Source organism: Rhododendron vialii, chromosome 2a (assembly GCF_030253575.1).
Source record: "Rhododendron vialii isolate Sample 1 chromosome 2a, ASM3025357v1".
In the NCBI taxonomy this organism is placed as follows: Eukaryota; Viridiplantae; Streptophyta; class Magnoliopsida; order Ericales; family Ericaceae; genus Rhododendron; species Rhododendron vialii.
The window spans coordinates 45,056,379-45,068,726 of NC_080558.1; the positions used below are offsets into that span (position 1 = coordinate 45,056,379).

A 12,348-nucleotide genomic window follows, 5' to 3' on the forward strand; every position below is an offset into this window, starting at 1 on the left:
ATAAGGAAATTGATTTTTTTTTTTTGAGGAAATAAGAAAATTGATACAATGTCTTTGTGAAGTGGTTTTTGTTTTTTGTTTTTTGGTGGGGGCTAGTGTTGAGTTAAGTAGCTGGCATACAGATGAGGTTTCCGTGGTTTACAATCACGGCAGCTACGCAATGTCGGGTTAGTGCTTCCGAGCTTCTTTTTTTTTCTTAAAATTTTGGTTCCGGGGTTTTCGGGACGCGCATCTTGATTATTTCGATCATTTCCTGATCCGGTCAAAGACATGTCATTCATGCCGGGATTAAGAGATTCAAAAGAAAATTTTCTTTTACGACTTAATCTCAAAAATCGAATCTTAATCAACTGTGTAGGGAGCAATTCCACACTAACCAACCGTCTAATCCTTGGGGCTTCCGAGCTTTGTGCCTTGTTTGGATCAAGATTTAGAAATTTTTTTCCAACTCAAAAAATACTCATTGCCCTTACTTTTAATCATTTCTCTCTACTCATTACCCCTATCTCAAATTATTATTCTCATTTCTCTCTCCACTCATTATTCTGACTTCCAATCATTACTCTCATAAAAAACTTCTCAAAAACTCATCCGAATATTGCATTGGTCTTTGGAAATTGTGGTTTACAACCATTTTATACCTATCTGGCAATGTATATAGTGGTAGACAAAATGTGACCTGTATGTTTGGAGTTTTGAGATTTATTTTTGAGATAAAAAAGCTCTATAGGTTTGCTTATTTTTTCGTCTTTCGTAAATTTTTTTTAATATTTTAACAAACTCTTTTACTTTTTGAATAGAGATACGCTATGTACATCCAAAAGTATAAAATAAGTAAAAAAATTTGACAAAAAATCACTAAAAACGAAAAAACATGGATGACGAAACAGTCAAAAATTTTGGAGAAATTATTTTTGAGAGGAGAACCAAACAAAGTGACTATTCCTAACTAAATGCATTAATTAGACATTGAAAAATGCTGACTTTTTTTTTCCTCCAAAAGTTTAAAAACTTTATTGATAACCAAGAGAGAACATCAAAGGACATATTTTTTCTTGAACAAGGAGAGAGAATTGCCAACCATGCGGAAATGCTCTGACGAGGAAAAACCTACCCCAAACTTCTTACAAAGGCCAACGACAACGAGGTACAATACCTCACACAAAACTCATACCACCAACATCAAAGAAAGAAAAATACACTACACTCAAAATGGTAAGAAACCCTTTTCTCCCATGTAAGCAATATTGTAGAGGGGAAAGAAAGTGATATGATATCAACTACAAAGCACTATAAAAGTTTATTGTTCTACAGTACTATATGGGACCGACCGTAAAACCAGTAATATTTAGTATGAGCCCTACATGAATGTGTAGTTATAAAAGAGTCGATAGACTGTGTGGCAATGCCCGGTGTAAAGGATAAAGATGATGTTGTTTTGGTAATTAATTATTAGATTACTCATTCAAATAATTAGTTGTAACTTCCATGTAACCTAGGTTAGAACACCGAATGTAATGTTTATCCTTCCTATAATTCTAAATTCTATTGTAATTTATTTAGGGTGCGTTCCATTACTTAAAATAAGTATTTTATTTAAATGTATTGTATGTTTATCACTTGATTTAGACGAACCAAGCAGCACCTTTTGCTTTCAAGGAAATTAATCAATCAAATCAAACGAGTCACGTCCTTTCGTAATTGAATCCCTATCAACATCAAGGTAAACAGCCCTAGTGATACAGACGAATGCCCAAATTTTAAGAGTACTTTTCGAGGTCTAAGATTTGATTCTCAACCAGGTGAGTATCCTGCAGTAAGTGGAGAGCGTGACTGGTGTGCCCACGCAAGCTCTTCCGAAGATTTGAGCTGCACAGTCGGGTTCATATAGTGGCTTGGCTATAGGGCTGTTCTTATGTTACTCCAAAAAAAAAAAAAAGGAGAGTGGCTGGACTGGGCTTGGGATAAATGGGCCGTTTCCACCTTAGGCCTTTTACTGCCTCCCAATGAATCTCCCGACACTAGATCAGATTTGGGCTAAATGGGCCTGCCCCGAGTAGGCCTTTGAATGTGTGTTTAAGCTGGCTTTTGTTTTTCTGATTAGTAAAACGGTGGGCTGGATTGAACCAATGTAGCGGCCCTCTGATCAACTCGGGAACCTACCTGACTTAGAATGTTTAGACTTAAATCACAGCTAACCCGGCTGGGAAGAAAATATTAATTCATCACCAAGTTGTTTGCTCCGTCACCAAACTCCCATCAAAATACAAGTTAAATTGGAGTCTCCTATTCCGGCCATTTGATCTTAAGTATCGAACTCAATTACCAGTGGGACAGAGCATCCTTATGTTAGCTGGTCCAATCACTTGAACTACCACCTCGGTATCTTTAAGCTCAATTACTTTAGATTTTGGACTGTCGTACTCATTTTTTTTTGTAGCTAGTATATTTTCATCTTCTTCTTTTCTTTTTCTTTTTTTATCACTAGTGTATTTTCATCTTATTTATAATTTTTTCTGTCACTTTTTTGTTTTTTTTGTTTTTACATTTATGATTTGTTTAACGAGACCAACAGCCGATAATGGAAAAGTTTAGAAAACACCGACAAAACCGAAAACAAATTTTTTTTTTGGTTTTTTTTTTTCTTTTAACAATATTTTCAAGGTATCGGTCGAAATTTTTTCTCTTTCAATTCTTTTATTTGAGACGAATAACAAACGTAGACAATTTTGTTGTGTAAAAGGGAGATTACAAAAGACACAAATAAACCGTTTATTTATTTAGTCTGGCCAAATTCAAAGAAGATATCAAAGTATGCTTACCTAACTCCGTCATGATTAGTGCGCGACTTTTTCTTTTTCTTTTTTTTCAGACACAAGTGTTTTAAAATCCTATTCATCGACGTCCGATTAACATGAACTTATAAACGGTTGTGATCACTAAAGTACTTCCCGAAAGAACTCATAAAATGGCCTAACAACACATGAACTCAAGTACGTGGAGAGGACCCTTTGTCGTTCTTTTTCCCACGTGGATGAACCCGAATGTGCATGAATATTAAATTCAGATAACTCCTCTCCACACCTCATCCCTCCACACGTATCCTCCCATACTCTCGTACCTGGTATTCGAATAGTTCATTTGCGGAACATGAAAAAAAAAAATTAAGATCCAAACTCAATTTTTTGGGATTTATTGCGGGTCCCTAAAGAATTAAAGATCCAAACCTTTCATCCCTTAGGTCTGATCCCTCAAGAACATGTGTCATGTGTGTAATTAGGGGTGGGCATTGTGTTGTGTCGTGTTCGTGTTAGAATTCTTTCAATCTTAATCCGACCTGTTTAACTTTTCGTGTTATTGTGTTGTGTCATATTCATATTTTCATGTCAGGAATAGCCGATCCTAACTCGCTAACTTTGTATCGGGTTCGTGTAGTGTTATCGTGTCATTTCATAAATTCTCGTGTCGTGTTGTGTCGTATTCGTGTCGTGTTGTGTCATAATTCTCTCAATCCTAACCTGACCTGTTTCCCTTTTCGTGTTATCGTATCATGTCATATTCGTGTTTCGTGTACCTGCTAATTTCGTGTCGTATTCGTGTCGGAAATTCCCAGCCCTATGTGTAACATCTCAATTTGATCGAACATCGGCAGGTATAGAAAAAAAAAATCCGTAACACTTAGACAATTAATATGATTTTAAACTTCGCCGTTCAAAAAAAATATGATTTTAAACTTACATCATCGACTTTAATCAATTTTTTAATATATCTATCGATATCAGATTAAATTTATTTTTTATACACGTGATCGTAAAGTTACAGATCTGAGAGGTAGACTGGATAAACTGGACCGGTCTGGACACTTTTGAAGACCGGACAGGGGCTGCCCCCTTCTTTAAAGGGCCCTCAGCTTTCAATTATCAACCGGATCAACAAAAAAAAAGCTTTCAAGTATCAACTTAACGAGCTCCCGTGATTGAAGAGGAGAGAGAGAGAGAGAGAAAGAGAGAGAGAGAGAGAGAGAGGTGGTCACGGGATATAACAGGCGTGCAAGTCTGACAAAGGGATCGTGACTACGGGGACCCTCACCAACTACATTCCACTGGATTATCGGCCACAACATTCAGATGACTAAACTTGTGTAGCTTCTGTATCAAGATGTTTGTTCTTTTTAGTTTTTACTATCGGTCAGTTTACGAGCACCGTAGCTAATTTCGGAGTCTAAAGTTAACGATCGAATAAAATCTCCAGTGATCCTAACTAATTTTGAGAATGAAAATCTCACAGGCATGCGCCATTGTATTTTCAATCGACGTTTGATGGCTGCGAAGCAATTTGTGGTCGAATCTTTAGTCGGTGTCTGTGTACGCATTTCCGATTGATAAACCATACCAAAGAGGGTTGCCGTCTGAGTCGTGCACCACTGGTGTTTTAGGAGCAGGTAGGATTTCCAAAGGGTCAGGTATGGTAAGATACGTGATCATAAGGAAGTGAAGATAATGTGCATTAAGAAAACCTGCCAAAATAAAAGGCAAGATACATTACTTGTCGAAATCTAATAGTGGGAATGCTTTTTCTTCTAAAGTTGTGGCCAACATTGAGTCAACCATACCTTCAACTCTCTAAATATTTTTAAGTCATTACCACGAACATCAAAACATTCGAAATCCTGGCCTCTGGGAGGTTATGTCCAGTCGTTTTCTTTAGGGTCCCAAAATTAATCGAAATGTAAATAAGTTAGCACGGACATCTGGTTATTCAAAAAAAAATCTCTCTAAATATTTATTTTGAACAGCAAAATTTTTTTTATTAATCTTAAAATTGATACAAGACTAATAGAAGTAAGAAAATAGCATCATGCTCAAAAAACAATCATCTACTCAATCCGAGACCCAAAATCTATGATTGACAAGAAACCAATCAAGAGCACCCAATGGACGAAGCCCAAATACCTCTATGGGGAACATCACATGTTAAAGAGTGCCTCATCAGCCCATCATAAAATCCTTTTATTTTATTTTACTTTTTTGGCATTTTTTGCCCCACCCTCTTCTTTTTGTAAAGAAATTTTGCTAGAAGAAAATTTAGGGATGGTTAAACACTGGTAAAAATTCCTGTACAACTTTTTGACTGGGGAGGGAATTAGGCCAATTCAACTGCTGCATAAATCTTATCATTGTTGTCCTTATCAGTAAAAGATGAAGTTTCTCTGGAGTAATGTCAGGAATACAACTCCAGTCACGAGTGTGTACAACGAACGGTTTTGGACACAATTATATTCTAAACATGTATCGAACTGGTCTTGACACAGTTGTATCCGGATTGTGTTTTAATGTTGAGTTTCTAGACTTTTTGTTTCTTTTATGTAAGATTTTTTTTAATAAGTCTTTTCGGAGTTGGAAGAAGCTGTGTTCCCGATTTTTTACCATCCTGTTAACAGAGTTCACCTGCATGTGCTTGTCAATGTCATAGAAGAACAGGAGCCAGGGGCAGAGGGGGAGTTTAATATGTGGAGTGTGGCAATTGACAAACCCAACTTGTGTACTTGGATTTTCAACTGTATTTTTTCTTGCTTTCCCTTTGCCCACAATTCTTGGCAGGCGAATAATAGCGTAAAGTAAGGGAAAAAAGAAAAGAGAAGTGGTGGCCACATTATGCACAAGTCCTGCACTCTATATATTTGTGGAAATGCCTCTGTTAGACTCCAAACAAAGCAAATTCCCAACTGGGTTCGATGGAGTTATCAACAAGAACTCAAGTAACTCTCTTCTCTTCCAATATTTTGATCATTTCTTCTTCAAGCGGTTGCCTAACCTTTTTTTGATAAGGCTGTTGCCTAACCTTCTTAAACATGAAGCCTAATTTCCTTTTCTTCTCTTTATTTTATGGGCGAAAGTCAGTATTGTTAGAATAGTTAGATTAACACCTTAGTGGAGGAGTTGAACTCACGACCGCCTTTCTCCAAACACTTAAGCGCACCCTAATGCCGTTAGGCCCAAGGCCTCTTGGCGAAGCCTGATTTCCTTAGTCACTTTTCATGAATTTCTTCTAATTCACATGACAGGAAGATTGGTTGATTCCATTGTTAAAGGGGTTACGTATATATACAAAAAATCGCATTATACACAACTTCTTACAAATTCCCAAGAAGGGTGCTTTAGAATAATTTGGTTCTTTGATATTACAGGTATTTAAGTTACTTTCAGGTATCTTATCATTTGTTATTCAAACTGTTGCCTAACCAATAAACCATCAAGCCTTACAATCACTTTTCTTAGATTTGTCCTAATACTACAACCTAGGAAGATTAGTGTTTCCACTGGTACATGGATTAGTCTTATTTGAGTACTCACATTATGTACTACTTCTTAAAATTTCAAGGGTGTTTTGCAATAATTTGGTTCTTTGATATTACAGGCATTTGAGTTACTTTCAGTACTTCTGCTTCTGGTTTTGTTGAGTTCGCTCAGTGTTGATGGTCGGAAAGCTCAGGTGCACCACTACTTCGAGTACTCAGCTATGAGTTGCAGAGCTCACAGTGCATCATTGACGGATTTTGGTGGTGTTGGGGATGGAACAACACTGAATACAGAGGCTTTCAGGGCGGCGATAACCCATCTGAGCCAGTTTGAATCCGACGGTGGCTCGCAACTCTTTGTGCCTCCTGGAAATTGGTTGACAGGAAGCTTCAATCTCACCAGTCATTTCACTCTCTATCTTGATAAGGATGCTGTTCTTCTTGCTTCACAGGTTTGATTCTCCACGAGTCAAGAGTGAATTTTCATTTACCTTCTTTCAGTAAACTGTCTAAGCCACATGCTAAACATCAGCAAGAGGGGTCTTTTTTGGTTTTTTGGTTTCAAGAAAACAAGAACTTCATAGATAAAGAAGAGAAACACATGACTCATGAGAGTCCAAAGGCTAAAACCCAGGAGAAGAGGACAATAAAAATATACATTCACCAATTTGATAAAAAAAATCCCAAGCCTAAGCACATGATAATTACGAACAACAAGCACCCAAAGGGTTCAAAGAACAAGAGGACTAATTTTAAAAAGCTTGAACCTTTGGTTCACAGATTTGTCAAATTGTAGGGCAGGTGGAAAAAAAAAATAGTATGGTTCCTAAAATATAACAACCAGCTTGAAAATTGAACTTCGTTGTTCAAGAGTGATTTTCTGATGATTCTTGCAATTCAACTGTAACTGCTGGCATTTTGTTTTGACCTTTAGGACCGATATCAGGCTGTGTTCGGATTGTGGATTTGTGAGAGATTCGTGAAGTGAAGAATCTAAATTTGTTTCTTTGGGTTTCCCTATCATTTTTTTTGACCCCCAATTCATGATCCAAACGCAGCCTAATTTGTGGCAAGAAAGAAGAATAACAGGGATAAGCTACACAGGATATTTTTTAGGGGTAACTAGCTACACAGGATATTGCAGCTGAAGCATAACATACAGAACAAACCAAAAGACTGTGTGGCAGGATTTGAGTAGTGATCATGTGACCTAACCAAAAGAAAATGGTAAAGCAGTGATCATGGGAGTAGCCACATGTGACATGTCCTTATCCACGCATAGGATTTTCTGGTCTTTTATGTTCCGTAGAGTCAGGATCATGTTCTGTTGCAAAGCATGGCTAAGAGGATTTCCGTGTCTGTTACAAAACATGGCTACGAGGATTTCTAGGTCCAAACATTTTGGTGGATGACATTTGCGATGGACAACAGGCTAAAACTGTATGATACGGATTTTAGTCAATAGGTTTTAATTCGATTCCAAGGTAGTTCATCGAGCTAACAGCACAAGAATGATGGTAGATTGCGTGCTTTTGACAACCTCATTTCCATAGTCACTGATTCAATTATGTAATCTGACTGTAGATATGTACATGGACATACTCCTGCTTAAGTCTCCTACCCATATTCCCTCCTTTTTGCCTTAGGAGTGATGGTGCTTGTTTCCACTCCTTTTTTATTTTGGGTAACTGAAAGTTGCATTAAAAACTAAATAGCATTTACAATCCGGGGGTATACAACCCCTATCAAATCCGCATAAAGTAGATTAACAATACAATTAGGAATACAAGGGTAGATATAAAAATCTCCCACCGAAATAGGTGCGTCACTTGCCAATTCATCCGCACAACGGTTTGCTTCCTGGTAGATGTGCTTGATCGACACCGCTTCAAGCTCCTCCATGAGAGACCTGCAATCCAGTAAAATATTACCAAGTGGATGATTTGCTATTTGATTATCCTGCAAGAGCTGGAAAACTCCTTGAGCATCAGTTTCTATTTCCAAATTCCGCACACCCTCTGCTTTTCCCAACAGAAGTCCATCACGCAAGGCTAGAACTTCTGCCATCAAGCTAGAGCTCGCTATAATGGTGACAGTTCTTTTTTGGCCAGAAGGATGTTGCCGAACCAAGAAGTACCATTCCAGAGATTTGCTCACAATGGAGCTGGCAATTGAAGTAGGGTCGGCCCAATTCGAGTTGGAATTATAGTCAACGAGGCATTTGTTTCTGTCATTCCAAATATGCCAAAGACCAAAGAGGAAGATGATATTCCAAGGAGTTCCCGAGCGGTGGCTTCCCTTAACCTTAGAGTTGCTAAAAATCCAAGTGAACGGATCGTCCGAGAGATTTCCCATGGGGAAATGGACGGCAGTCCAAATACTCACAGCACGATGACAGTCACGGAGAATGTGGGAGGCTGTTTCCATAGCAGAGGGGCACCACTCACAAATTGGTGATTGGTGATATGACGAGTGAAAAGGTTATTTCAAGTTTGGAGGCAATCTTGGGAAGCCAGACAAACGAAATGTTGGATGCGGTATGAACAAGGAAGGCGCCAAAAACCACTTCCACTTGTGGTCAATGTTGTTAGGGACCGTGAAAGAGAGAAGAGTGTGGGCCAACGAACTAGTGAAACTCCCCATTAGGAGTCAGGTTCCAAATGATGCGGTCAGGTGTAGTATTATACCACTGGAACGTGGTTTTGAGGATGGAGGTGGGGATAGTATCAGGAAAGTCAAAGGGAATATTGCCAAAGTGCCAATTGAAGTTAGCCCAGCAATCTTTAACCTTAAGATCATATTCATGGGCATGCAGTGGCCCCTCAATATGAGAGCGGAGAGATCCATTCCCAGTCTAATTATCACCCCAGAAAGACGTGGATAGCCCATTACCCAAACGGGTACGAGTACCCTTTTCGAAAAATTTTCTACCCGTTTGAATACCCTTCCAAGTGGTGGAAGGCCTAGAGCACCTTGCAGTGGTAGAACGGTAATGACTTTTAAGAACACGGGTCCAAAGAGAGTCGAACCTTATTCCTTGTTTTGTGCCTGCACTTAGGGCAATTTCTAAGAAGTACGGTCCTTACGGATACGGGATATAAAAAATGACACGACATGAATATGCTGATACGTTTTTTCTCTGAAATATAGGACATAGACACGTCGGGATTGTTTCCACTCCTTTGTCTAACCTTATTCCTTGCTTTGTGCCTGCATTTATGGCAATTTCTAAGAAGTACGGTCCTTATAGATACGGACACAGGATATAAAAAATGACACGACACGAACATGCTGATACATTTTTTTCTCTGAAATATAGGACATAGACGCGTCGGGATAGTTGGATACGATTATATAAAACTTTTACAAATAATAATATTTCAAATCACTTGGAATTTCTCGAAGATGCATTAAGGATTCCTGACTGTGCCAATGCCCTATTATTTAAGGAATTCTTATTTTCCATGTCACTCTAGGTTCTTCATAACTTGAGTGTCTTGTATAGTATGTAAATCGGGACATATACTTGTTGTACACACACTGACACACACAGTTTCCCAACTTTATATATCGTAGTCTTGACAGTTATGTGTTAGCAAGTGTGAACAAACTCTGAAAAGTCTGGCCCAATGTGACTCGATGAGATGGTAGTCAGACAAATTTTTTTTACCAAGTTTGTTCACACAAACAATCTGTTCATATTTAAATACCCGACTTGTTTTCTTTACCAAGTTTGTTCGCACAAAAATTTCATCTAACTATCGTCTCATAGAGTCACATCGGGCCAGAATTTTCAGAGTTTGTTCACGCTAATAGCCGAATACATCGGGCCAGACTTTTCACAAAGTGCCAATCGCATTTTTTTTCCTTTGTTAGACACCAAAGAAGTGTTGGGCACATTGCAGAAAGAGTGTCGCACACGTTTCCAAATTAAGATTTTAATTTTAAAAATGGGCAAGAAAAAAAAAAAGAGTATTGGGCATGTGTGCAGGAGTGTCCAAGGAGTGTGGGACACAGACATGCCGCCTTCTTTTAAGTATCCGTATTCCGTACTTCTTAGAATTGCAAGTGCTAAAGGGAAAATGAGTATGAATCTTCTGTGCCCTTAACAATATGTGATACAACCATCCAGAGGAAGTGGAACACAAGTAGAGGTTTCCAAAGAGAGGGCATGTTTTGTCTGACTCTGAAGCATGACCAATTTAGAACAAAATGCATCTATGCAGAAAATCCAAACAATCAAGAAGGGAAATTTCATAACAAATGTTAACGTGTATGCTGATGATTTCCAACCTTCTTCAATTGGTTTAGGACGTGGACGATTGGGCTGTGATTGATCCCCTACCCTCCTATGGCCGAGGAAGGGACACTGCCGGTGGAAGATACATCAGTCTTATCTTTGGAACCAACCTCACTGATGTTATTATAACAGGTACCAAGAACAAAAAAAATTGCATGTTTGAGTTGCTAAAACTATTAAAAACACACACCGCAATTCTGACTGATGTTGATCTGATAAATAAATTTGGTGACAATGTTTTGATTTCAGGGGAGAATGGCACCATTGATGGCCAAGGTGCTCTCTGGTGGGACAAGTTCCATAAGGGAGAGCTACAATACACCCGGCCTTACCTGATTGAGATCATGTACTCGGATAACATTCAAATTTCCAATCTTACTTTGGTTAATTCGCCATCATGGAATGTTCATCCAGTTTATAGCAGGTTCTTCCACTCGGCCTATCACGTTTTTGAGTTTTCACTCCTTGTCTTCGTTTAGCTTCATGAACTATCACACTCTCCGAAACCTAGTGTAATATCCGCATTTCGCATTTCCAGCAATGTCATTGTTCAAGGACTTACAATTCTTGCACCAGTCACTTCTCCAAACACTGATGGTATCAATCCAGGCAAGTTTACAGAAACTTAAGCCCATTTGCTGGTTCTTTTCAGAATTAGTCTCGCAGATAAAATATTCTTCTGAATATGAGTCATTTGATGTTTTGCTTATTGATAATATTTTCAAAATTTTGGAAGGAAACAAGTTTTGAAATTCGCCAAACAACAAGTTCTGTGCTTTTGGAAAATATATCCAGAAAATATTATCGAAAGCTGCTAACCCAACACAAAGGATACAATTATCTTACAAGCTGTATGCAAAAGTGTGGGATCAAATAGAAACATTCTGCTTATTATCTGCTTTTTATGCTCTGTTGATCTTCAGACTCGTGCTTAAATACCCGAATTGAAGACTGTTACATTGTATCCGGAGATGATTGTGTAGCTGTAAAGAGTGGCTGGGATGAGTACGGAATAGCTTTCGGTATGCCAACGAAACAACTCGTAATCAAACGGCTCACGTGCATTTCCCCATTTAGTGCAGTGATTGCACTAGGAAGCGAAATGTCGGGTGGGATCCAGGATGTAAGGGCCGAAGACATCCTAGCCATCAAGTCAGAATCAGGAGTAAGGATCAAAACTGCAGTCGGAAGAGGAGGGTACGTGAAGGACATATACGTGAGAGGAATGACTATGAAAACCATGAAATGGGCTTTTTGGATGACTGGAGATTATGGGTCCCATCCCGATAATAACTACGATCCCAATGCAATTCCTGTTATAGAGAATATCAATTACCGCGATATGGTTGCTGAGAATGTGACAATGGCTGCTAGGTTGCAGGGAATATCCGGTGATCCATTCACAGGAATTTGTATATCTAATGTGACCATTGAGATTTCTAAGACGTCGAAGAAAATTCCGTGGAATTGTTCTGATGTTTCTGGGATTACTAGTGGTGTCGTTCCTAAGCCATGTGACCTCTTGCCTGACCAAGGACAGTTTGCAGAATGTAATTTTCCGACGGAATGTCTGCCGATAGAGAATGTAGAAGTTCAGACTTGTTCCTACAGAAGTAAATATTTATGAGGCATGGCTATGTCCTTAATTGTTTGCTTTGTTTGGAAACCTGTTTCCTCTAGAGCAATGATAAAATCGATACTACTACTTCGATAAAGGATACGGACTTATATATGGATGGCTGGAAATGGC

General features: G+C 38.6%; 1 protein-coding gene across 2 annotated transcripts; it reads left to right on the top strand.

Annotated features, from left to right (window-relative positions):
• Nucleotides 1-5,544: 5,544 nt before the first annotated feature.
• Nucleotides 5,545-12,313, top strand: LOC131314837 (probable polygalacturonase). 2 transcript variants are annotated; one of them, XM_058343715.1, is made up of 6 exons: nt 5,545-5,758; nt 6,418-6,750; nt 10,610-10,730; nt 10,848-11,022; nt 11,137-11,207; nt 11,522-12,313. In XM_058343715.1, the coding sequence occupies exons 1-6, from the start codon at nt 5,735-5,737 to the stop codon at nt 12,223-12,225; spliced, it is 1,428 nt and encodes a 475-aa protein (XP_058199698.1). In that variant the 5' UTR covers nt 5,545-5,734; the 3' UTR covers nt 12,226-12,313. The 2 variants fall into 2 exon arrangements, with proteins under 2 accessions (XP_058199698.1, XP_058199707.1); XM_058343724.1 differs by lacking the exon at nt 5,545-5,758 and adding an exon at nt 5,817-6,187.
• The last annotated feature ends 35 nt before the right edge of the window (nt 12,314-12,348 follow it).

What these genes read in the sequence shown, in the direction of transcription:
- LOC131314837 (XM_058343715.1), top strand. Translation starts at nt 5,735, where the DNA reads ATGGAGTTATCAACAAGAACTCAA. An exon ending in CTGTTCTTCTTGCTTCACAG is followed by an intron (nt 6,751 to 10,609) that starts GTTTGATTCTCC and finishes CAATTGGTTTAG; the next exon opens with GACGTGGACGATTGGGCTGT. An exon ending in GTTCATCCAGTTTATAGCAG is followed by an intron (nt 11,023 to 11,136) that starts GTTCTTCCACTC and finishes TCGCATTTCCAG; the next exon opens with CAATGTCATTGTTCAAGGAC.